The 22,614-nt window shown below is 45.4% G+C and overlaps 1 protein-coding gene across 29 annotated transcripts in view; it reads right to left on the reverse strand.

Annotated features, from left to right (window-relative positions):
• The window catches only part of tcf7l2 (transcription factor 7 like 2), a 93,897-nt gene that overhangs the window by 29,740 nt on the left and 41,543 nt on the right, over positions 1-22,614 (reverse strand). For 18 of the 29 annotated variants that reach the window (XM_061810824.1, XM_061810812.1, XM_061810811.1 and 15 more), the window contains one exon: positions 21,833-21,892. The exons of the other annotated variants lie outside the window; for them this stretch is intronic. In XM_061810824.1, the coding sequence (XP_061666808.1) occupies positions 21,833-21,892 (60 nt within the window). The remainder of the gene's footprint in view (positions 1-21,832; positions 21,893-22,614) is intronic. 29 annotated transcript variants of the gene reach the window in all.

Genomic DNA, 22,614 nt, shown 5'->3' on the forward strand with positions numbered 1-22,614 from the left:
TCACAGAGAGATCATTTTTGCCCAACATTTAAGTCCCATAACGCTTATCTATTTTCAAGGATGCTTCCAAAAAGAGGTTTTAATTGTTTGCGCGGATTCATCTCGCCGCCTAAAAATGGCAAAAGAGATGTAAAGGGGGAGGGCAAGCGAGAGACAGAGAGAGAGAAAGAGAAAGAGGCCCAGCGTGATCACATCAGCGCCGGTATCAAATTAACACGGCGACTTTGAAACTTATTGATCTGCTATTAAGACACTCGTGAAGTTGATGAAGTGAGTGCTGTAGGTGACTCGGCCCACTTCAAAGCGGCCGCGGCCAGCCACATAAAACAAGCCGAGCTTTGATCAAGAGAGCGGGGCCTTCGCAGGACAAGGGGGGGCCGGGGGGGGCGCACGCGCACGCGCACACACACACACACACACACACCACCCTCAACCAAATTCCCCTCACACCCAACCCGATCCGAATCCGGCTTCGGCTCGGCTCCACCGGGACCCGGAAACGATTCGAAGTCAGGACGTTGGGGACGGCAAACGACGGGTGCTGCCGTACGCTGGCATCCTTGAAATTTCACTTTTTTTTTTTTTTTTTTTTTAAATAAACGAGCCGAAATTGACGGCGAGCAAACTAAATGCGACGTATTTTTCTATTTCTTTCCACACGAGCGCTTTTGTCCAGATGCGCTTACGGATGTAAACGACGACAGAAAGCAGTTTGGAGAAACCCCGACGACGCGCTCGGCATTAACGTTCGGGGCCCAAAAGGAGGAGCGGGGATGGAGGATTCTTCACGGCAAATACGCCGCGTAATAAGGTGCACGATGAGAGAGACAAAGCAAGAGTGCTCGCGAGATGGCACCACTATTGTGCGATGAAGACACCCCCCCCGGCCCCCCCCCCCCAACACCCACTTCGCTTAAGGCACACAACATTAAATGCGGCGCGCTGCCAATCACACCTGCACTTTTTATGATTATTACCACTGGGTGGAGGTAGTACGTTTTAGTAACATTTGTTCCACGGGCTTAACACTGGAGATATTTTAAAGGGCCGCTCGCAGCACAAATTTGACACTTCTCATTCAGAAAAAAAATGCCAGCTCGGTAGACGGAGATATTCGGAGCTCAAGGGCGGCAAGTAATGCCGTTCAAAATGCTAACGTCATCGAGACGAAATCAATTTTAAGGACAGGAAAAATGAACGCGACTATCAAAAGCTAGGATCACGGAAACATTCCTAATGATGGCAAATGCTAACATCGTTGTTATATGATGATTGTCAAGTGCAGCAAATACTAAAATATTAATGAGAAGTACATTTTTAAGGGCACTTCAGGAGAACTCTTAGACATACCATCTTTTCTCATGATATATATATTTTTTTTTTTGTCCAGCAGATGCTAACTTTGGAGCGATTTAAAAGCTTTAAATGCCAACGTCATAAGAGAGATGATATGGCAGGATGCTAAAAAAGAAATATGACCATTCGGAGTTGACCGAGTTTTGATTAACCCACAACAATTTTGCTGTGAAGACAAATTATTTTTTTAATGATGGCGCAAGCTAACAATCGGGGGAAAATGCTAACGTCAAAGAGAAAATGAAGGCTAAAGCATGGAAAAGGAAACGTGAACTGAAGACAAATCTTTTCAATCCAAAACTAGGAAATGAGGCCTTTTACGTACTCTCCGCCGAGCTTATAACGTGACAAATATTGACGGCTACATTAATCGTCGCCAAGACGACGCTCGCGTGTCCCGTGTGTGGAGGCTAAGCCGTGTCTGTTTAATTAAGAGGCCTAAAACAGATGACAGTTAAACATTTAAAGCTCGCTTATCTCCTCCTCCCCCCCCCCCCTTTTTTTTTTTCTTTTCCTATTTTGTCGGGCGGCAGAATTAAGAGCGCGGCGGGCCCGCCGTGTCGCGACAAGTCTGCAAAGCGACAAAACAGCCGTTTGCTGACAACTGCGTTGACGTTCTGCGACTTACTTACGTGTTTGATGGAGCAAGAAAGAGGTTTAAGGGGCGGGGAGGGGCTCCGCGATAAATCAAATGCGGATTGGCGTTGAAAACAGCTGGGGAATAAAAAAAAAAAATGACAGTTTCACTTAATTATGTATATATGAATTTAAGCAGTGCGGAGGGGGAAATTGCAATTAGAAAAATAGAAATAAAAGCTCCTTCCTCCCTTTTATCCCGACTGACAAAGACTTTATTCCCTTTTCCGCGATGATCCCTACCGCGTATCAGGCGCTGATGCATATTGCCTAGAGTCAATGTCAAATCCCAGCACTGGAGAAGAAGAAAAAAAAAAAATAAAAAAAATAAGAGATGAACAATGCCGGCGGCGCACGCGTAACTATAAGCACCCCACCCCCCAACATCATCATCATCATCATCATCCCGACATGTAATGTGACAGCGATAAACTGGCAAAACAACAAAAGCCTTGCATTTACATCCATAGATGCATATCGTGTTAAGATATTAAATATGTGGTGTTGGGAGGCGGGGTGAAGAAATCAAGAAGAGCAGCTAAGAAAAAAAAAAAAAATAAACACTACAACATACCTCCATCCCCTTTTATGCTTTATTTAATTAGACTTCATGATTTAACAAAATCATGCATGTAAAATTTCTCAAATATTTTGAATTAATTGGTAAATTAATAAACTGAAAATAAATGTTCAAGAAAAAAGGCTAATTTCAACTTTTTAGTCAAATAATTCATTCAAACATTATTATGATTCAAATGTCCATTTTTCAAACCACGAGTTCAGTTATTTGTTGTTGTTCACAGAAAATCAATTTGCTAATCGAATGAGGCTAATAAAATCCATAATTTATTCAATTTAAATATTTCAACCAAGTTTAAGGGGTTATATATTTTCATCTTATTAAATTCCTGCTCGTTCAATTCACGCTTCAAATATTGAATTATTTCACTAATATTCATTTCTTTATTTGCGGCAAATAAATGTGCACATGATTAAAAAACTGACTTTGCCAACCCTCAGGATAAGTCATGGTGTTGTTAAAAACAAAAACAAAACAAGGAGGTGGAAAAGGTTAGGGGAAAAAAAAAAAAAACAAAAACAAAAAACAACCCTCCCACCTCACGATGCATGTGTAAAAAGAAAGCTCGGCCAATTAGTGAAGCGAAACGGGAGAGGGAGCTGCTACTTCTACTCGGGCTTCTGTCGCCGCCGCCGTTGCCGCCGTGCACTCCAAAGAGCCGGCCGGCCTCGCGGCGAAGCCGTCACGTCGGCGGGCCTGATGGACAGGGCCTGCCGTTTCTAATGGCGCCTCGTTACGAAGAAGCCGCATCCACGAGGAGTCACCTGCCTCGGTCCTCGCAACCCCACCAAATCCCCGCGTGGGCGCTCGCGCGTTAACGAAGCGAGCCGACATTTTACGCACCCTTACATATACCGCATATTTACAATGACTTCTTTTTATTTTTACTTACAATTCGGAAACCTCCTCCACCTCCCGTTCTTAACCAGTCTACCTCATCTCGTCCCTGTAGGTGGGAGAAATGTGCCATCACCCCCACCCGCCCCCCTCCTCACGCAGCGCAACCCAGATAAGACAACACAAAGGCGGCGAGAAATATGCACGGCGGCTTGTGAAACGGAAAAACGTACAGTAGCGGCAATGGTTCTCGCTACGCCGACACGACAACTGAGCCGTAAAGACTTGAACGTTACAGGAAGGTGGAGAATCGTTGCTTCGACGATGGAAAATACACAATGCAAAATGATTTGTGACTGAAAGTAAAAAAATCTACGTTGAGGGCTGCACAATACGAGAAAACCAAAAAAAAAAAAAAAAAAGACTTCTTATCTTCAACCCCGTGATAAAAATTCAGGCTAACGTACGTACCGGGACATCTTTCCCTCTGTGCTTTGCCTGACGTACGGCAGCTGGAATGTGTCAAACTACTGCAGCGCAACATAAAACAAGAACATGTTTTCAGCAGGAAACGTTGCCGTAACTATGGCAACCCAATCCAGGCAAAAGTTGTGCCTTTGGATACGAGTAACCCAACGAAGGACCGTTTTTTTTTTTTTATATATATATATATTATATATATATATATATATATATATACGAGCCGCCATCTGGACAAATTTTGTGCTCAACGTCAATTGAGCTATAAAGGGTATATGTTCATTAAAATATTTCATGTTGTATCCCAACATTTCATCTAAAATGCACGCAAGAGGAAGTAATCACTTCAGGAAAACAACTTTGTTCTCGGCTTTTGGCGAGCAAACACGGGAGCCCCTCGGCAACAACGAGGAGAAAGTCAAACAAAAGTTACGGCCAACTTGCCGGTTGAAGGTAGCGGAGGGCTACTCTGCGTGCGCGTCACGTACGGTTAACCTTTTTATCGGGCACGCCTGTGGTCTCATCAGTCGATGAAATTCTTCGCCGGCGGCCGGTGGCGGCTTAACCGAGGGGACGCGAGGCGATGGAAAAAAATATTTCATTGTGTTAGCATTTCAAATGGCGAATGGAGGGCGTTTGGCGGGGGGGGGGGGGAGGCTCCAACCGATCGTTGCCAGTGGAATTAATTGCCTATTCTGAGAATAATGTCCCTTATCCACGATCCTCGAAGGGCTCAATGTGAGCAGAGGCTCTTTTTTTTTTTTTTTTTTTTTAAACTTTCAAAAAGACGAGCACCTTGGGGGGGGGGGGTTGTGGCCCATTTAGCCCCCCCCTCCCAAAAAAAACATGCACTGAACCGAAATAATCCATATGACAATTGCATTTCTTTGACTCTAAAGTGCCTCACGAAGGGCATGTAAATTCATTTTAAAAATAACGATTTAATCACAAAAGTGTACGTTTAAAAAAAAAATGTGATTTCAAAGATACACATTTCTTTTTTCTTTATTTCTAACATTGCTGTTTGAGCTTGCTAAATGGCTCAAGATGGTGCGACCCTGGAGGTGCTTCCATCCTTTTATTTGGTGGGATTTAAGCTCCCCTCGGCCAAGCGTACGCGCTGACCCCAACTTATATCGCTGCTTTTTTTTTTTTTTTTTTTTTTTTTTTAGCCAAATCCTAAAATAACCCTTTATGAAGCACGAATCCTTTTCAGCTCTCGAAACGCCATTAAAAATGCATCTTGTTGGAACCGTAAGATGGAAAAGCTCGCACCCCCCCCCCCGGAGAAGACTGCGCTCTAATCAGTGAGAAAACACCCGGCTCTCGAGAAAAAGGCAACATTTGAGTTTGTTTTTGTTTGCGAGCAAGCGAAATTCTTCATCCGAGGGTGTCGATTTCACTCCTCGCCAGATGGACGGGGCAAAGTCGTCCCCCCCCCCACCGCCAACCATTACGTTGCTTCCTTCCGTTCATTTCGGATTCAGCCCGACCGAGTCAATCTTATTAACTTCCACGCCGGTTCACACGTGACATTTGCTTGAATTTTTCCCTGGCCGACATCAAAAACATCAATTAGCAGCTGGAAAATGGGAAAGCGCGAATGACGGACGCCGATAACGCCGGCTCATTTGAAGCGGGAGGGTAAATCTATTCTCTGGTTTTGAATGTGCTCATTACGATTGCCTGTTTTCAAAGAAGACCTCCAAATAGCAAAGAAATTAAATTTATCTCGTCGAACTGGCCAGGAATTGTCCCCCCCCCCCCCCCCGCCTCCCTTCCTTCCTTCCTTTCTTAATCCGACGTCTATCTCGCAGCTTCAGCGCGGCGACGCATTGTGTCAAAGATGCATTTCTTTTTCTTTTGTATTATTATTATTATTTCTCATTAAAACGGATCACAACTCCCCACAGAAGTTGAAACCCAACACCGTCGCCCCGCGCGCGACCCGTCAAGATTATTTTTAAAGGCGGTCCGACGTCTCTTCGGGCGGGGGGAAAATTATGCAGTAAAGAAGCCTAAATGTGACCTCGCGTTGGGTGCAAAAGCGCTATCAACGATAAATGGCATTTTCGCAATAAAAGGAAGATAATTTGATGTTGGTTTGTTTATCATGAATGTGTCAATCTCACAAATCGGTCGTCACAAAGGCTTCTGCCGTTGGATGCGTTTGCTAAACAAGCAAAACACTTGCTACAAAAGGAACAGTGAGAAATACACTGCATTTCTTTTTTTTTTTTAATAAATCTATTGGCGGCGATATTTTATTTCAATTCTTGAAGGTTACATTTGTATTTTTGTTGGACTTAATTATCATATGTGAATTGTATGGGGTTTTTTTTTGTACAAATGATTACACTTTTAATCCAACATTTGTATGGACAAATTCAATTGAACTTTGATTTCTATTTTTGTAAAAAAAAAAAAAAATTATATGAAATATATATTTCTATAAAATATACTGTATAATATCCCTTAAACATTTAAGCAGAAGATTGTGTATTAATTTCTTTATTCTTGTAAATTAAATTTTGATTCGGTTTTGTTTTGGAAATGACAATTACGAGTGGGTTAAAATGGTTTAAAAATAATCTGCATTTATAAGAACGCAAATCCCCACCACCCCAAAAAAAAGCCCTGTTACATAGGAAAAAGAAAGATGAAATGAGAAAATAGCATTTCAAAACCGGAACAAAAGATTTGGCAGTGGCGTTTCATGGAATCTTTCAGCGCGCCATTGATCGGCGGCTGCGTATTTGATTCAAATCCGAAACGCGAAGCCTCCCGCCGCCCGTCGCTGACGAAGGGGTAACTCAATAAAGGCGTAATCTTTAAGTAAAAGGCTATTTTCGGTGTGCAAATCCCGCTATTGTCAGACGCTTCCTTATGCTTGAGTTACATCTCCGAGGGGGCCCGAACAAAAGCAACTTTCACGGCGGAGGGAAGACGTATCGCGTTCCCCCGGCCCATTGATTCCTGATCTTTTGACATTATTTCGATGCTCTTTTTATTTCTTTATTTTCTTAGCCGTCTTGCTCCTTGCGTGACACTAAAGACAGCGAACGTCCAAACAAGCCGCGCTGGGGAGTATCTACTATCTGTCAAAAGAGCGGGCTTTTTCCCGGTATTAAGCGGCCCGATGCTGGGACGCGGTGCCGAGAATCAGCGGGATGAAAATATCACTCTTTATAATGGAGGCTAATCAGATTTCGGGCCGCTGTTTGCCTTCTGGCTAACGACAAGACAACAGGCTTGTAAGCAATACGCTCGCCGAGACAAAAGGCCGGAAGAAAACATTTTAACAAGCGCGTCTCGTGCCGTACGCGTCTGTAAAATTCACGCAAGTCGGGTTGAACCAGTTGGGGCTCCTCCCCAATTTGATTGATGCTAGCGATTTTGGTCATTTTATCATCGCGGTGGAGGGCTTTGCGCGTGCCCGTGTGTGAATCTTTTGCACGTCGGCAGTTCTCCCCCAGATGAACCTTCAGCGCGTTTTAAGATTAGATCACTGACGGAATGGCCTAATGGTGCACTCCTGTTTGAAATGATTTGGATTGCAATTATTTGCCCAAAAAAAGCCAGACGACTGTTTGACAAAGCGCGCGCAGCGTCTGAGCAAACAAAAAGTCAAGTGCACGCTGGCTCGGTTTAGAGCCTCTCCCGGCTATTAACCCATTACGAGGCTTAATATCAAAATGACGAGCAAACAGAAAGAAAGGCTGCAACGCGCAATTATTGCGGCGTACTTCCCAGGTCAAGACTAAAACGCCAAATGGACTTTCAATGATAATTGGGGGGAATAGTAGACAACATTCGGAACAATTAACTTTGCACTTGTAAAGTCAACTTTTTATCCGCAGATGTCGACGCATTCGCAGTTCGCAGCCGCGTTGACCTTGGCACGAGGGGTCGGCTTTGACATCCCGTTCCTAAGCCTCCGAGTCTTGAAAGAGTCCAGATTGCCCCGCGCTATCATATCATACCACATCACATCATATCATACCTTTCCAAAGGACTTTTAAGACTTTGGACAAATTTGCGCTTTCATGTGCGGCACGTCGGCGGACGATTCGCCGCTCGGAGGGCCTTGAAAGGCGAGATTTTTAATGAGCTGAGGTGAGGTTAATTGGCCCGAGTGATGTGCTGCTTCCCTGCGAAATGAAGTCCATTTCCCGGACGCCTTTTCATAAACAAACACTCCAGCCCAATTTTAGCTTCTCCATGCAAGAGGGCGACGACGTAGGGCTATGTGTGGGGTTTTTTTTTTTTTTTTTTATGACGGGACCCCGTTCGCATCCCATTAGGAACTACGTGATGTGGATGTACGGCGACTAAGCGACCTCGCAATCAAGAGCAAATGCGCCGACGTCCACCGGGCCGCTGGATGGTCCTAGCGGTGAAATTACTGAGCCGCTGATTCTGCAACCGTCTTCGTTGGCGCTAGTGACGCTCCATCAACTGATGGATGGTTATCATTAAGAAATGACAAAGGCCGTGTGTGGAAAAGTGTGTGTGTGTGTGTGTGCACGCGCACACTGTCAAAGCGACGCGTCCCAGCTGACGGCCGCAACGGCAACGCCGCAACTTTATAGCACCAGAAGGACAGGAAATTCCTATTTCCAATTTTCTATGCAGCTTTATTTCCACGTTGTGAATCCAAAACTACGCACTCATGCATACAACACTTATTATGTCCCCTCAATATTGAGACAGTAATGAGTTAAAATGGGTCTTTATTGCAAAAAAAAAAAAAGATCTTCGGTGCCCAAGGAACCGGTCAGCCACAAAGGTTTTCACGGTGCCCCCCCACCACACCACTCTTGTTCAATTAATACTATTTTCTTATTACATTTATTTACAGGCCGCGTCATATGAGATTTTTATGTTTTGTCATGTATGCCCATTGTGTACGAAAAACCCTAATATGCAGACTTGCCACACGGGGTCAAAATCCTGACACATAAACCCACGAGGACCTCACATAAGTCCGTTCCGTCACATGTCCTCATTCAAAAAAAAACAAATCGAACACTTACGCACAAGGTGAAATACTCAATACACACCAAAAACCTGACACTTTAAACACAAATACGCACATCTGTTAATTTCTTACTGCATTGATCAGGTATCAGGCAGATACTCGAGATTAAGCGGCTCAGACTCTGGTGTTAAAAAAAAAAAACAAACAAAAAAAAAAAAGAAATATTTGTGCTCAGGACATACTACCTACTTTTGACTGCACGTCAAAAAGCCGTCACACCCACACACTGGCATGCATACGTGTTCACGTAGACGCACGGACGCTGGGCTGGCGCTGACCCCGACACGCCGAGAGGCAACGCCGGAGTCGCTCGCCTTTTATAGCGCGCTGCTCAGACTACAAACAGACACACACACAGAGCAAAGATACACACACTCGCGCAGCGTCTGCAGCCAAAGACGAAAACCGCAGGCTGCCACTGGTCTTCTCCTCTATATTTTCAGTCTATATATTCGGTCGGCTGTATATGTTAATTATGCCTCTTCTCTGAGAAGACAGAAAATGAGGCCCTTCCCGTCTTGACTTTTACGGCGACGTTATTACACGTCTGCGCAAAAGAAGCGCGCACACACACAGCACACGCTGGGTTTATTTTGCTCACAGGAGCCGTCGCCGTTTGCAGTTTGCGAAGAATAAGCAAACGTATTGTGAAAACGGAGAGCAGCAGGCTGTGCTGGATTAAGACCTCACAAGGTAGAGAAGAGAGAGAACAAACGGCCCCCCCCAAGACTCGCAGCTCAGTGTGATTATCTCCTCCCTTTTTCCTCATGGGTCGCAGCTTTTAGGGGTCACCACCATTTCATTCACCGCGCGCACACACACAGGTTACGGGCCTTTGCCGTCTCAGTGACTCAATCGCATCTGCAGCTTCCCTGTCGATAATGCTCAGCGACCCGGCAAAGGCCCGCGTGGAGAGTGCCCCGGCCCCACCTCTCTCCCGGAATTAGACGTCAACCCCAAGGTGGCGCTGCTGCCGGGGCGGGGCGAGGGAGTGTGCGTTCAGCTGCCGCCAGACGAAAAGGCAAGCGGGGATTTATGCCATAAAAGCAAAGACCCGAGCTGATTCTGGATCGGATTTGATCAATTTCCCCCACAAAGCAAAAACAGATGAAATCATTCCAAACGATTTTGCCTTCTGGCTTTTAAAAAACAACCTTCAACTAGCACAAAACTCAATTGTCTGTCTGACGAATCCTCACCAGCGTCCCACGGGTGAGCTGCGGCCCGTCCTCGTTGACGTTGGGCCGATCGCAGAGCACGTACGGACACGCGACCGCTCATATTCACCCCTCACACCGAGAAACAACTTGGGGGTCTTCAATTAGCCCAAAAGACATTTTGGGAAATATGGCAGTGAGCAGGAACACCCGGAGAAAACCCGGACTCAAACCCGAATCCCCCGATTGGAAGGCAGATATCCTAACCGCACTGACCGAAACAATTTTATATAGCGCTCGTCCTCAGCAGGGTTAAGCGAGTGAGCCGGAGTCAGTCCGAGCTGACTTTGGGTCAGAAGTGGAGCTCACGCCGGGTTTAAACGTGTATTCGTTGCGCTTGTGAGAGTAGAAACATGGAGGAGAGGCCGGATGCCGGAGAAAAAAAAAAAAAAAAAAAAAATCACAAAAAAAAACAACAACAATTGGCCAATAAAGCTGATTTTGATACACCGCAGCCACAACGAAGGCTTCACATGCACACCGGAGGAAGCTGGAGTACCCGCAGGAAAGCCACGCAAGCACAAAACCCCACACATGAAGGTCAGAGCCGTGCCATCGGTTCCCCCCCCCCCCCAAAAAAAAAGACAAATTTACTTCATTCATCTTTCATGAGATTACAGTTGAACGTGTTATTTGTCATTCAACCTCTTGTATGTATACTTTGTGAAATTTTTGTGTAGTGGCATGCCATGAGTTTTTTTTGTTTTTTTTTTCCCCCCCAAAATAAAATGTGCCTTGGATCTAAAAAGGTTGTGGGGAAAAACTCGCAAAGTAGTAATCATATATTTATTTTATGAATTATGATAACTATATTTTAAAGCTTTGTACAAAATACCAATGGAAAATGTGCATTACAGGCGGATGTTATTATTTTCGCCATCCCCATGCTTTCCACTGCAGCATCCGTGACTTTGAATGGGTGTGGCTTTAACAGACTGTTGTCTGGCGTGGGAGTCAGCGAATGAGAGTGGAGAGTTGCCGGGCTTAATTTGGTTAGTTTGTTCAATAAAACGCTCCAAAGTGCACGGGTGGCTTTACCTATCCTTGAAGGATAACGATTCGTTCTAAGCAGGCATATGAAATGACCAAACTAAGTTTACCTTGGGGTTGCGCAAGCCAGTTCTGTTTTGCAGTGGACACATTAGACTTTATCTTCGTTTTCAAGTGTGAAACGATCCCAAACTTCAGACATTGTCATTTACGCACGCTTTCTTCTTGGCTTACGCCGTGGTTCTACGGAGAAGAGAGTGCGGAAAAACGATTAGCGCAAAATCCTCTCCTACGATTTCAAAATCTACGACTGAACGGTGGAGGGAGGATGGCGGGATGCTAAGACTATCTCCGGGAAGCTTCCTCCAAAGCAGAATAAAGGCGCTTTCGAATTTGGGACGGTCCGGATTTGAGGCCACCACGCCGTCGTGGACGAGCTTGGCCTGCCGTAGTTTGTTTAGCGACACTTCTTTCGACAGCGCCTGAAGGCTACAATTAAGCTCAATGAGAGCCTCGTGTCGAGTAAGAGGTGCAGACCGGCCAAAAGGAAGAAAGAGGCAAGGCAGCAGCTGAACAGGCACAGCCAGAGAATATGATGAACCGGTTGCTCGGTGGCTCGCGTAACTTCCGCTGTCAAAAAGCAGCGTGGGGAAGGGGGGGGGGGGGGTAACTTTAAAGCACTTTTTTCCCCCCGTGATCAGAGCAGCGGGGTTACAAAACAAATCGCTCTATAAATACTCGCCCGGCTGCAGTGAATGCAGAGACGTGTGGATGCAGATGTCACAAAGCATTTTTTTTTTTTCGGAAGGGGGTTAAGTGGGTGGTGGCTGTGCCTGTCGTTCCGTGCCCCCCATACGCTGAATAGCGCAATACAGCTGGCTGGGAACAAAAAGCACCGCGTCGCTTTCATCAGCGAATCAAAAACAAAAAAAGGAAGAAGAAGAAGAAGGCAAATGAATGTATCATTTCCACCCCTCCTCCTCACAATATTCCTTTTCCGTCGACCCCTCGATAGGGATGTTTACAGATTCCCCCTCTTTTCTGCATTTGCGCTTGGACACGTTTCAAAAGCGCGGGCCTTTTCATCTGCGAGGAAATTTTGCTCCTTCATGGCTTTCAAAACAGGAAGCGGCGACAATATGAAAGCCGAAGGCGCAGCACCGCCGCCCCTTCAGTCGACGCATCCGAGTGCCGAGGTGCCGACTGTGCCAGTCACGCTGACCCCTCCCCGCGGCGCCCCATCTGCAGCAGGCAAGGCGATACCGTCACTCCGCCAGTCGACTGAATGGCATTCACGGCCCGGGCTGGGGATTGTGCTTGGAGTTCGAGCGCGCTATTTGGTTCTTTGTTTGCAGCTGCTGCGTAGAATACATCAATAAGTGAAAAAGGCTTCCAAAAGTGTCCAGGAACAATTTAGTATTTCAGAATTAGGCTGATTACAGTGACTGCCAGACTCTGATTGGTGAAACCATTAAAAGGAAAAATTCCTAAACTGACGTGGCCATCAAAATTGCTGGGAAACTACGCCGACACGGTTGCGTATATACCTTGTTTTTTTTTTTTTTTTAAGGCTGCTGTTTGCTTCCTATTCAAAAGTGTAACTATTCCATTCCAAGATGGACGTTTCATCCAAATCCGATGACGCGAATTGCGTCTCCTCCGAATTCAGCGGCGCAATAAAATGAATCATCAAACTGAGCACAAGTGCTCTCTTTTCTTTCAACGCTGTACACGGCAAATACGGAAAGTACAGTTTTAATAGCGTACACGTAGGTGTGTGTTTACTCGCGTTGTATTCATAATTTGACCTCGTGCAGGGAATGCGTGTCCACTGTGCATCCTCGAACGCGCCACGAGGAGTCTTTCCAGAGACGGCTACTCGTACACGCGCGGATAAAACAAAGCTTAACCGCACAAGTCAACCTCGGCAAAAGAACTCGTTTCAAATGATGTTCAGATGTTGTCTCTATGGGTATTTTGAAAGAGGGAAGGGAAAAAAAAAAAAAAGAAAAGAAAAAACATTTTTCCACATTCACAACTTGTTCCCCCCTCCCATTGCGCCGTTTCCACGCACGGACAGGAGAGAGTTCCCTCCCATCGATTTTTCTCCCGGCCTTCCGAGTCGGTGTCGTCTCCTTGTGCCCTCCCCCTCCTTTTAACCATCTTTCATACTCCCGTGGCATGACGCTAAAGAGAAACAGGGGGATAAACTGATACACACACTCAGAAGTTTTGGATATTGATTTCTTTTTGATGCAAAAAAAAAAAAAAAAAAAAAAAAGAAAAACAAGCTCAAAAGATGCGCAAGAGCCTTTTTGATCAGTACTACAGCGAGGCCAGTCACTGGTGCCGTTGCGCATTGCATTGTTTTTCTTTTCCGGGCATTGTGCAACCTCCAAAAAGGTCTGCGGGACTGATTAGATGCAGTGACCATAAAGGAATTGCAGATAGGATTCCTGCTGTCCATTGGCCCAGAGAAAGTGTCACCGTGAGGCTGACAGCACTCAGATGAGAAAACAAAACCAAAAAAAAAAAAAAAAAAAACGGGAGAAAGTCGCTACATTCAAGGAAAAGGAGGGAAAAAAAAAAAAACAAACTTCACTGTCAATTTCACTGTGCGCTCGTCCGCTGTGATGTGCGTCCGTGTCCACTGGGGGCTACAATTAGCCCATCAAACTCATTCCGGCAGGGACTCCGCAGTGGGCTTTTTCTGGCTCTCTGAAGCCGGGGCAACTCGAAGAAGGAGCCGGCCTTTCATGTGCCGAGGCTCCACGGCGGCCGCCCCTCTTCTATTTTGCGCCGGTCGGTGCTGATGAGATGCAATTAAAATGGCGGGAGAAGCTCGCCGACGTACGACAGACGGCAAATCGGGGAAAAGGAGCGACCCGTGAAGTGCTGAGAAGGCTTTCTGGTAGCCTTCCGTGCAGGAAATCATCAATTATAGCTATATAAACATAGTTATAGTCTGAATGACGTGAGATTTTGGTGGGGCAAAACAAGACAGTGGCTGGCAACACATATATTGGCCGATACAGAGAAAAAGGAACATTACTCTACACGAACACGGGACTTTTTCCCGATGATTCAAGGGCCAAACTAGCTGTGAATTTTGAGCAAGAAACCTCAAAAATGGAGATGCACATAAAAAAAAAAAAAGCCAGAATTCCCCCAAAATGCTCTGAGAAATTGTCAGGTTCACCAATCCGACATTCATTAAACACGACAAAAAAGGAAGCAATGCCTACAGACAAGCATACTCAGCGCTAAACATAAATTATGATTAGCACGTTTTTTTAAAATTCGTTGAGTACGATTTCAAGACCAAATACAACACAAACGAGCCTAAATCATTTCCAGTACTCCCGTGTTAAACAACAGAAGTGGAGATGACGATGCGCTCGGAGCTTCCCCTGCGACCCGGTCGTAGCGTCGCCAGAACCCGCACGTCGTCCGGATCTCGCCGTTCCAGAGGGCCTCGGTGGCGGGCGGCCAGGTGATTACGCACAAAGGCGCACGTTTGCGCTCGCACCACTCGCAATCTGTCCCCCTCCTCGGGACGCACACTCAAACATGCGGTAATGCCTGGCCAAACGCAAGGACGACTTTCTGTCAAGGAGGATTACAACCGTTCCAACTTGACCTCCGCTTCCAGCCGGCCGGCCGGCCTCTGGCGTTACCGCGCCTGAATTTATGGCGGCGAGGCCAAAGAGCGTTTAAACAGGTGTGCGGCCCATGCAGATGCTCGGTGGGCGAGCATGTGCTTCGCATTAGCCAAAGGAAGCCTGTCGAGCGGAGTCATCTGGCCGCCTCGTCAGTTTCCCGGCCGGATTGAGGAAGCCAATTTTTGGCCTGGACATTTGGGAGTCAAGTGAGAGTTTAACTGCTTTCATCGGGCATTTCCAAATGATTTTTCTAGCGAAAGACAAAACCGACAAGCGTAACGCGACCCCGAAATCCAAAGCCCAAAAACTGTACCGTAACCCTGCCCCGTGAGTCTACCCTCGAAACCCAAATCATTTGCCTAACCCCGAAAGCAGGGACAGAAAAGCAAACTTTTTAAAACCGAGAGAGAGATTCTTGGCTACCAGTTACTCCTAAAAATATGCTAATTGGTTACGCTGTCAGCCAGTGCCGGCCATCCAGATCAATGTCCGCATGCGTGCTTCACAAAAGCAAACGCAAGTTGTTAATTCATCTTCTTCTTCAAAGAAGTGTCCCGAAAATACATATATAAGCAACCCGGCTTTTAATTTTGAGGCAATAAAATGCCACAGGGCTCAGCTTTAAAACCTCTTACGACGGTTCAAGAGAGTAACTAGACTTGTTTACGCTATTCCCAACATTGGTTTATGATGCGCACAAATAGAGGACAACGGTCTCGATTTGCGTCAAATGTTACCATATTTGGACATACTGTACGAGGTTTACCTTATCCTAACGCTTAACCCGAGCGAGCCCCCAATCAACAACAGGACGTCAGACGGTATGTACAATACCAATACTGTACCGAAAATCCTGCAGATATTCAAACAGTTATTCTTGTACAAGACCAACCAACAGATGATCATGTAAAAACGTTTTGCCGCGCAAAGAATCAAGTCGAGTCGCAATGACGTTACACATGCTGCAAAGAACAAGAAGAAGAAGAAGAAGAAAAAAAAAAGAGAGACTAAATTGCAGCAACAAAACAAAAGGGAAGCCACGCTTCAAGGAAGCATGGGCCGGGCCCATCTCCCGCCTTCGTTATTCCAGGGACCCCCCCGACCCCCGCCCGCCCCGCTCCTTGTCCCCACCTCGCCGCTGAAGAAAGAATCTGCCATAGATTCCGAGTGAATGGCTGCCAGCGTCAAGCCAGCTATTCAGGCCGCCGCTTGATTTAAGCACGCCTCGCCACACACACCAATCAGCACCGCCTCGCTAGCCACTCAACTTGTCTGACGTTCCGACGCAAGATGGAGATACTGCCAAAAGTTCCAATTAAAATCCCCGCCGCCGGGGGGACAGGACGCAACAAATACGAGCAAGATTAGCTTGAAGGAAGAGGATCGCGCTGAAAAATGGCCGCCGAGTCAACATCATCGGCTTTTACTGTCCGGTAATGAGCGCGGACTGGAAAACGTGGCTTCTGTCGAGCTCCAATCACGCCGCCGGGGCTTTTTATTTGAATATTTCACACAACTGTCACACAAACTAGTGCTTAGGCACAGCTCAGCTGACTCTAGGAGGATGTTAACAAGACAAATGAATGGATAAATCCAGCAATGATGCGTTTACGTAATGTTAATAATGAACGAACGGGAGGCTGCTTTTTCGACAGCGCAGATGATTGTGCCACCACTTGTGTGACAGGCTCGGTTATTTCTTTATTTTTACCCAGCATGCACTTCTCACTCTTTCACAAGTCTCCTGTTATTAGTTTGGACGTATCCCCCGATATGGCGTCAGGATTGAGCCATCAAGCACGATGATCCCCCTTAATCTCGCCAAATCCAACTCTCCCTTTTCACCCCCGGCCTCCTGCTATTTTTTTCAAAACCTGATCTTCAAATACTTCATTTCAATATAAATAACTACCTGAACATTTTTTTGTATTCTTTGTCAACTATTTTTCTGTTATTTTCGGATATTTATGTCAAAATATGCTTTGAACAATTTTTTGGGGATGGGGGATAAATTCCTTTTTCTCCCAAAAAAATTACATTTTGGTCAGATGTTTTATTTTCTAATTTTGTCACAACTGTTAAATGTTTTAATTTCCGTGAAATATTTTAGCAGTTTTTAGATAATGGAAACTTTGTCATTATTTTTGTATTACTTTAACAATTTTTTTGATCTAATAATTTCAGATTTTTATCAGACGGTTGGTATTTTTTTTTATATATTTTGCTGTATTTTTGTAAAGTTTAAATTGTGATATATTTTGATCACATTATAACATACTTTTTGTCATACTTTATTTGTTGATTTGATTTTTTTTTTTATGATATTTTGCAATAGTTTCCACTTTTTTTGGAAACTTGCAACTTCTGTTAAATCTGTTAAACAAATCTATTGTCTGATTTAAATATTTTTTTCTCAGAATATTTCTGTGTCATTTTCACATAATATTTTTCCACTTTCACGTACATTATAGCGCCGGTGTTCTTTTTAAAGAACTCTAGAAAGTTGAGTTACACAATATGTTGTGCATTTGGATTGTGGTCAATCGTAGAAGCGTGTCTAATGTTTTGGCCACGCCCCTCCCATTTTTGAAATGATGCATTTCCTTTATGGCAACGCCACGATTAACAGCGGTATGTTCACGATGAGTAACTGGCCGAGCATGTGCGCACCTGCCGAGGTATGCGCGCGCCGTCTGATCCAATCATCACCCGCCTCACTCAAGTGTCCAAAACTTCCAGGACGGGGACGGGGACGCACGCACAGGCGAGAATAAACCTCGCAATCGAATTCCTTCCAAAACAAAACAAAAAAGGTCCGAGTGTGGGACTAAAGACAACTTAGACTACGCCAACTTGGAAGACGGAACATTCGGGGGCGGGCACACACACACATCAACACGACAGACGTCAAAACTCGCCGAGCCACACAAATCCGAGTTGAGTTCAGGTAGGTTTGACTCGGAACTGTGGAGAGGAACAAAAAAAAAATCAAATAAATTGGGGGGAGCTTTAGTCTAGTTTTAGATGGCCCAGTCAACCTGAAAGTCGTGTTTGGGATACACCGACAGCGTGACGGTGGGGACACAAATAAAAAAAAAAAAAAAAAAGAAGAGTATTGAGCAGGTACCCACCGTCTAGCCCTGCAAACCGTCAAAGTAAAAGCCCCTCTCCTTTCCCTTTTATAGGGAGGAAGGGGCTTAAGTGCTCTCTGGAATCAGTCAGCATTCGACAGCAGCGTTCACATTTGACCGGGACGGCGTATTCATCCACAGCTTGAAATTGTTCCTCGAGGAATTCAAATATTTTCTCATCTCTGGTGGCAAAAATTCTGCGTATTTTGCCACGTTGACTTCAGTGTGTACTCAATAACTTTGGAGTCATCCTCAGAATCTTCCACCACTTTGGTGATTGACGGAATCTACCACTTCAAATGACACAAAAACATTGAACGAGAAGGATACGAGGATGACTTTATTGGCTATGAACTAGCGGCGCGGCTGGGGGAGGAGTTCGCATCTTAAAGAGTTTAGGAAAGTTCAAATATTGGGCTTGGCCTTAAACCTAACCCTTGAGGTAGCGTCACAGAAAAATTACTCTTTGGCCCTGGCAGGACGTTTTAAACGCACCCAAAAATGTAAACAAAAATGGTGAAAAAACAGTTTCAAGTTATAGAGTGGATCGCACGATTCAAGAAGAATGTCAGGCTGCGAGGCCCGTTATGATGACATTGAGAATTAAAAAAAAAAAAAAAGGACTAAGCGGGGATAAACTACAATTCTCGGTTTTAACCAATAGTTCTCTCCTCACCCCCCCCCAAAAAAAGGGGATGAATACATTGAAAAAAACGTTCAGTTGAATTCATCGCGATAATCTGAGTTTGCCCAAGAATCGTGCAGTATGAACTCCTTTCCAGTGGTTTCTAGATGGCAATCAATAGAAGCGTGTTATGAAAACGTGTTATTAATGACTTGAACAAGGCATGCAATGCAATTCCGACCCCGAAAAACCGTGACCCCCCCCCGCCCCCAAGTCGCCGCAAATGGTTGCCATTGATTCACACAATTGACAAATTCCTCGACATGAAGCGACATTTTTTTTTTTTTTTTTTTTCCCTTTCCTTTCTTCTTTCCTTTCTGACACGAGCTTTGTTAGCAAGGCCCAAGTCTGGCTTCTTCTTCGTCGCATTTCACAATGATGCTCGTTGTATTTTTTGCTTCATATTTGTTTGTTTGTATGAAAGGCAAAAATGCATTCACCTTCTTGTTCTTGAAAGTTCCTTGAAATATGGAGCAGATCTGGCTCGGGAATAGCGGAGGGACGGAAATGTGATTCAGCCCACAAAGTTCGGGATCAACCGTGGCCTGATGAACTTGGACAAACTACCTGGTGGTTCGCATTCGGAGATGACAACCCAAATCGGCAGCGCTCATCAGGAAAATTCTGGATATTTTGTCGGGAACCTCTCTGGACCGCAAACTATTTTCGACTTGTGCGGAACAGATGGCAACTGCCCTGAACATTTGGGATCTCTTGAGTATTAGCATTTGGAACTTTAGGCACGGTGTTTGTTTGGCGTTGTGAGAGGAGCCGCCTTTCAGTTTCTCTCGTCTAGTATGAGTCATAACGCATACCAAAGAAGAACAGGCAGGAAATTTTGGGGATCATTTTCTAATTATGGGCTACTTTTTAAATGCAATATTTCTGCTCCGTTTCCCTGATATTTGTGCTATACATCCGCCACAAAATTAGAGTATGTTTTGGAAGAATTAGTAGTACTATTTTAATATTTCAGGCGTCCGTCTGCGCGGTCCTCATTGGCTTCCTCCATCGCCTGTTGTATTTCTTCCCCCTCCTCTTCCCGGCGCCCCCGCCCTCCATGCGCCCTCGGCCCAGTGCTAATTGGTAAATCTGTTGAACCGTGCCAGAGCCAACAATGAGACACCTGGAGTCCTGTCAAAACAAGTTTCCCTGTGAAACGGCCTCCGGTGTTATACAGTAGCACAGCGAGCCGCCGGGTCTGTTGTCACTCAGCGGCTGGCCGGCCGGCTGCGGGAGTGAGCCAAAGTTTGGACTACGGCGGGGGGTCCGTGAAAATTGATTCGACTGTACAGTTTGCCAGCAACACATCGGATTATTGTTGCCACTTCTAAACTTTGACCCTGACTGTTCACGTAAAAGCCGCGATTAACGCATTTTGCCGACGCCTACTTAACGTCGCCGCGGAGGTGAAATGAGTTCAGGTTGTCGAAGGCCGTGACATGTGACGCCTGCGACCCGACTTCCGTCTGACAAGCTGTCATCTGTAACTCCAGTCACGCCTTTCCGCGCCAGGACGTGAAAAAGTGTGTTTGTGTGACACCGTTGCGCACACGCAAGATAGGCGGGCGGGCACACCCAAACGCGATCCTGCCAGACCTCGTCAAACAAGTTCTAGCAAAGACGCATCGCATGAGACCGAGGCGGCGAAGGTGACATGCGGAAAAGGCAACATTCCCTTTGTGTCTTCTCGTCTCGTTGGCACAATGAAATGCGGTTTGTGTCTTTAAGGCCTGCTGTTATTTACTGTCGAGAGAGCGTGCAAAGTCAACAAGGCCGTGTTGAGCCAAACGATCTAAAAAGGAAGTACTGACTCACCCCTCGGGGCGAAAAATAACCCCCCCTTCGGGTTTTTCCTCCTGAATTACAAAAATGTGGATTGATGTCTTCCAACGTTGAGACAAACAAGGATAGGGGATCCGTGTCTTACGTGACCTCATACGCTGTTGCTATTCATCAACTTGAATGGAACCGTTTACTGCCACAGACGCATTTAACGGGGGGGTGGGGGGCATGTATGAAGTTTGCAAATTCCTGTAATAACTAACAGATCCCTGAAGGATCGCTTTGGATTTGACCTGGACAGCTTTTCAGTAGACGATTAAGATTAGGGGTCAACTCCCGGCTTGTCGCCTCAATTATGGGGGACAGAAATGAATTGGACAAGTTCAGCGACCACACTTGACAAGTGGATGTGTTGTTTAAACGCGTCGGCGGGATTACGTCTCTCGGCTGGCCTGGGAACGCCTCGGGATGCCCCCGGAAGAGCTGGATGAAGTGGCTGGGGAAAGGCAAATCTGGGCGTCCCTGTTAAAGCTACTGCCCCCACGACCGCCTAAGTGCTAGAAGATGAATGCATAAACAGAGTATGTGCCACGGTAGGTAGTTGAAAGCACATATGTCGCAATTATGAGAAATAATGCAATTCATGGAGTGAATGGCAAACGGTATGTTAAAAAAAAAAAAATAGAAAAGAATAATTTTGCCATCAAAAGCCTCCAATGTCAACTTCTGATACGACATTATGTATCCAAGTGTAATCTAGCATCTTGGTAATTAAGTGCCGCCTCCTCCAGAGAAAATACAATCCGGGGGCTCGAATGATTTTTTTTTTTAAGACCGTGGGGATAACAAGTAGCTTCTCGGCTCAACTCCTCGTAGTCATGGAAATGAAAGCTGCACAGTTTATTTTTATGAGACAAAACAGGCCAATTTCTGAGAAGTACAAAATAGAAAGAGTGAAAAGTCTGATAAGAAAAAAAATTGTTGCTCCTTGGGGTATTTAGACAAAAGCAGGTCACAGACATGTTAAGGCAAAAGCATACAGTTTCAAATTGGGGGGGGGGGGGGGGGTGTCATAATAGCGTAATTAATTATATCAACAAGATCAGCCAGGAAATGTGAGTATCGGACAAAAAGTGAGAGAGAAAGAGGGGCAAACACCCAGAAATGGAACAATTCTAATGTAGCTTAGTTTGGTTAAAGATCAGAAATGCTCAAAAAGACCAACAGCCAATAAAGCAGAAGCAGGAACACAAAGTGAGCATCATCAACAACAACACCATCATCCCAAGGTATCACTCATGATTTGGTTTTTTTTTTTTTTAAATCAGCAATTAGCAGGTGTTAATTTATGTGGTGTAGAATCAAACCTTGAAAAAAAAAAAAGAAAAAAAAAATCGGCATGATATTTTGGGGGAATTCAAAGGTCTCTCACCAAATGAAATTGGTGAAGGCTCAGATCTGACTGTCCAGGGAATTCCCAGCAGAAGGGCCCCTGAAAGGCAAAGATGGACGTTCCCAAGTCACACAATTATATCAGTTCTTCGCATGCGCACGCGCACACACACACACACACACCACACACACACACACAGACGTCAGCAACAGCAACACGGTCTCCCCGGAAAATCCCGCATCCCCTTCGCTTTCTGACTTATTCAAAACAACCAGCTCGTCTCCGCGGGCTCGGCCTCCTCCTGGGCGCGTGTCGGAGTCGGTTATTAGGGGTTTTACAGCGAGAAACCGGCAGAAGCGCTACGCTCGTTGCCGCTTACGTACCAGCTGGCTGCTTGTTCAACAATATTACATTCTTTAGTACATTCGGAACATTTTGGTAGCTTTCCGACGAGGGGAGGTGGGGTTTCGCTGCCAACTGCTGGAATTGGGTGGTGGGATCTCTAACGTAAAAATTGCCATCCATTACAAACCAAAATAAAAACATGGGCATTAAAATTGCACACAAATCCCCTAAAATTAGCGCCGGCTGGGGGGGGGGAGTAAATCCTATAAAGTTGGACCAAGTTAGAATTAACCTCAAATGCTCCACACGCAGACTATTTGAAAAGTTGTAAATTACCGTTAAAACTTGCAAAACTCTAAAGTTGTGCAAGTTAGAATAAACCAAAATTTCCAGAAGGTTGTTCACGTTAAAGGAAGAAATCCAGCAAAAATGATGCACTTTAAAATACGGCAAGCATAAACACACTAGGAATTGCA

Source organism: Syngnathoides biaculeatus, chromosome 22 (assembly GCF_019802595.1).
Source record: "Syngnathoides biaculeatus isolate LvHL_M chromosome 22, ASM1980259v1, whole genome shotgun sequence".
NCBI lineage: Eukaryota > Metazoa > Chordata > Actinopteri > Syngnathiformes > Syngnathidae > Syngnathoides > Syngnathoides biaculeatus.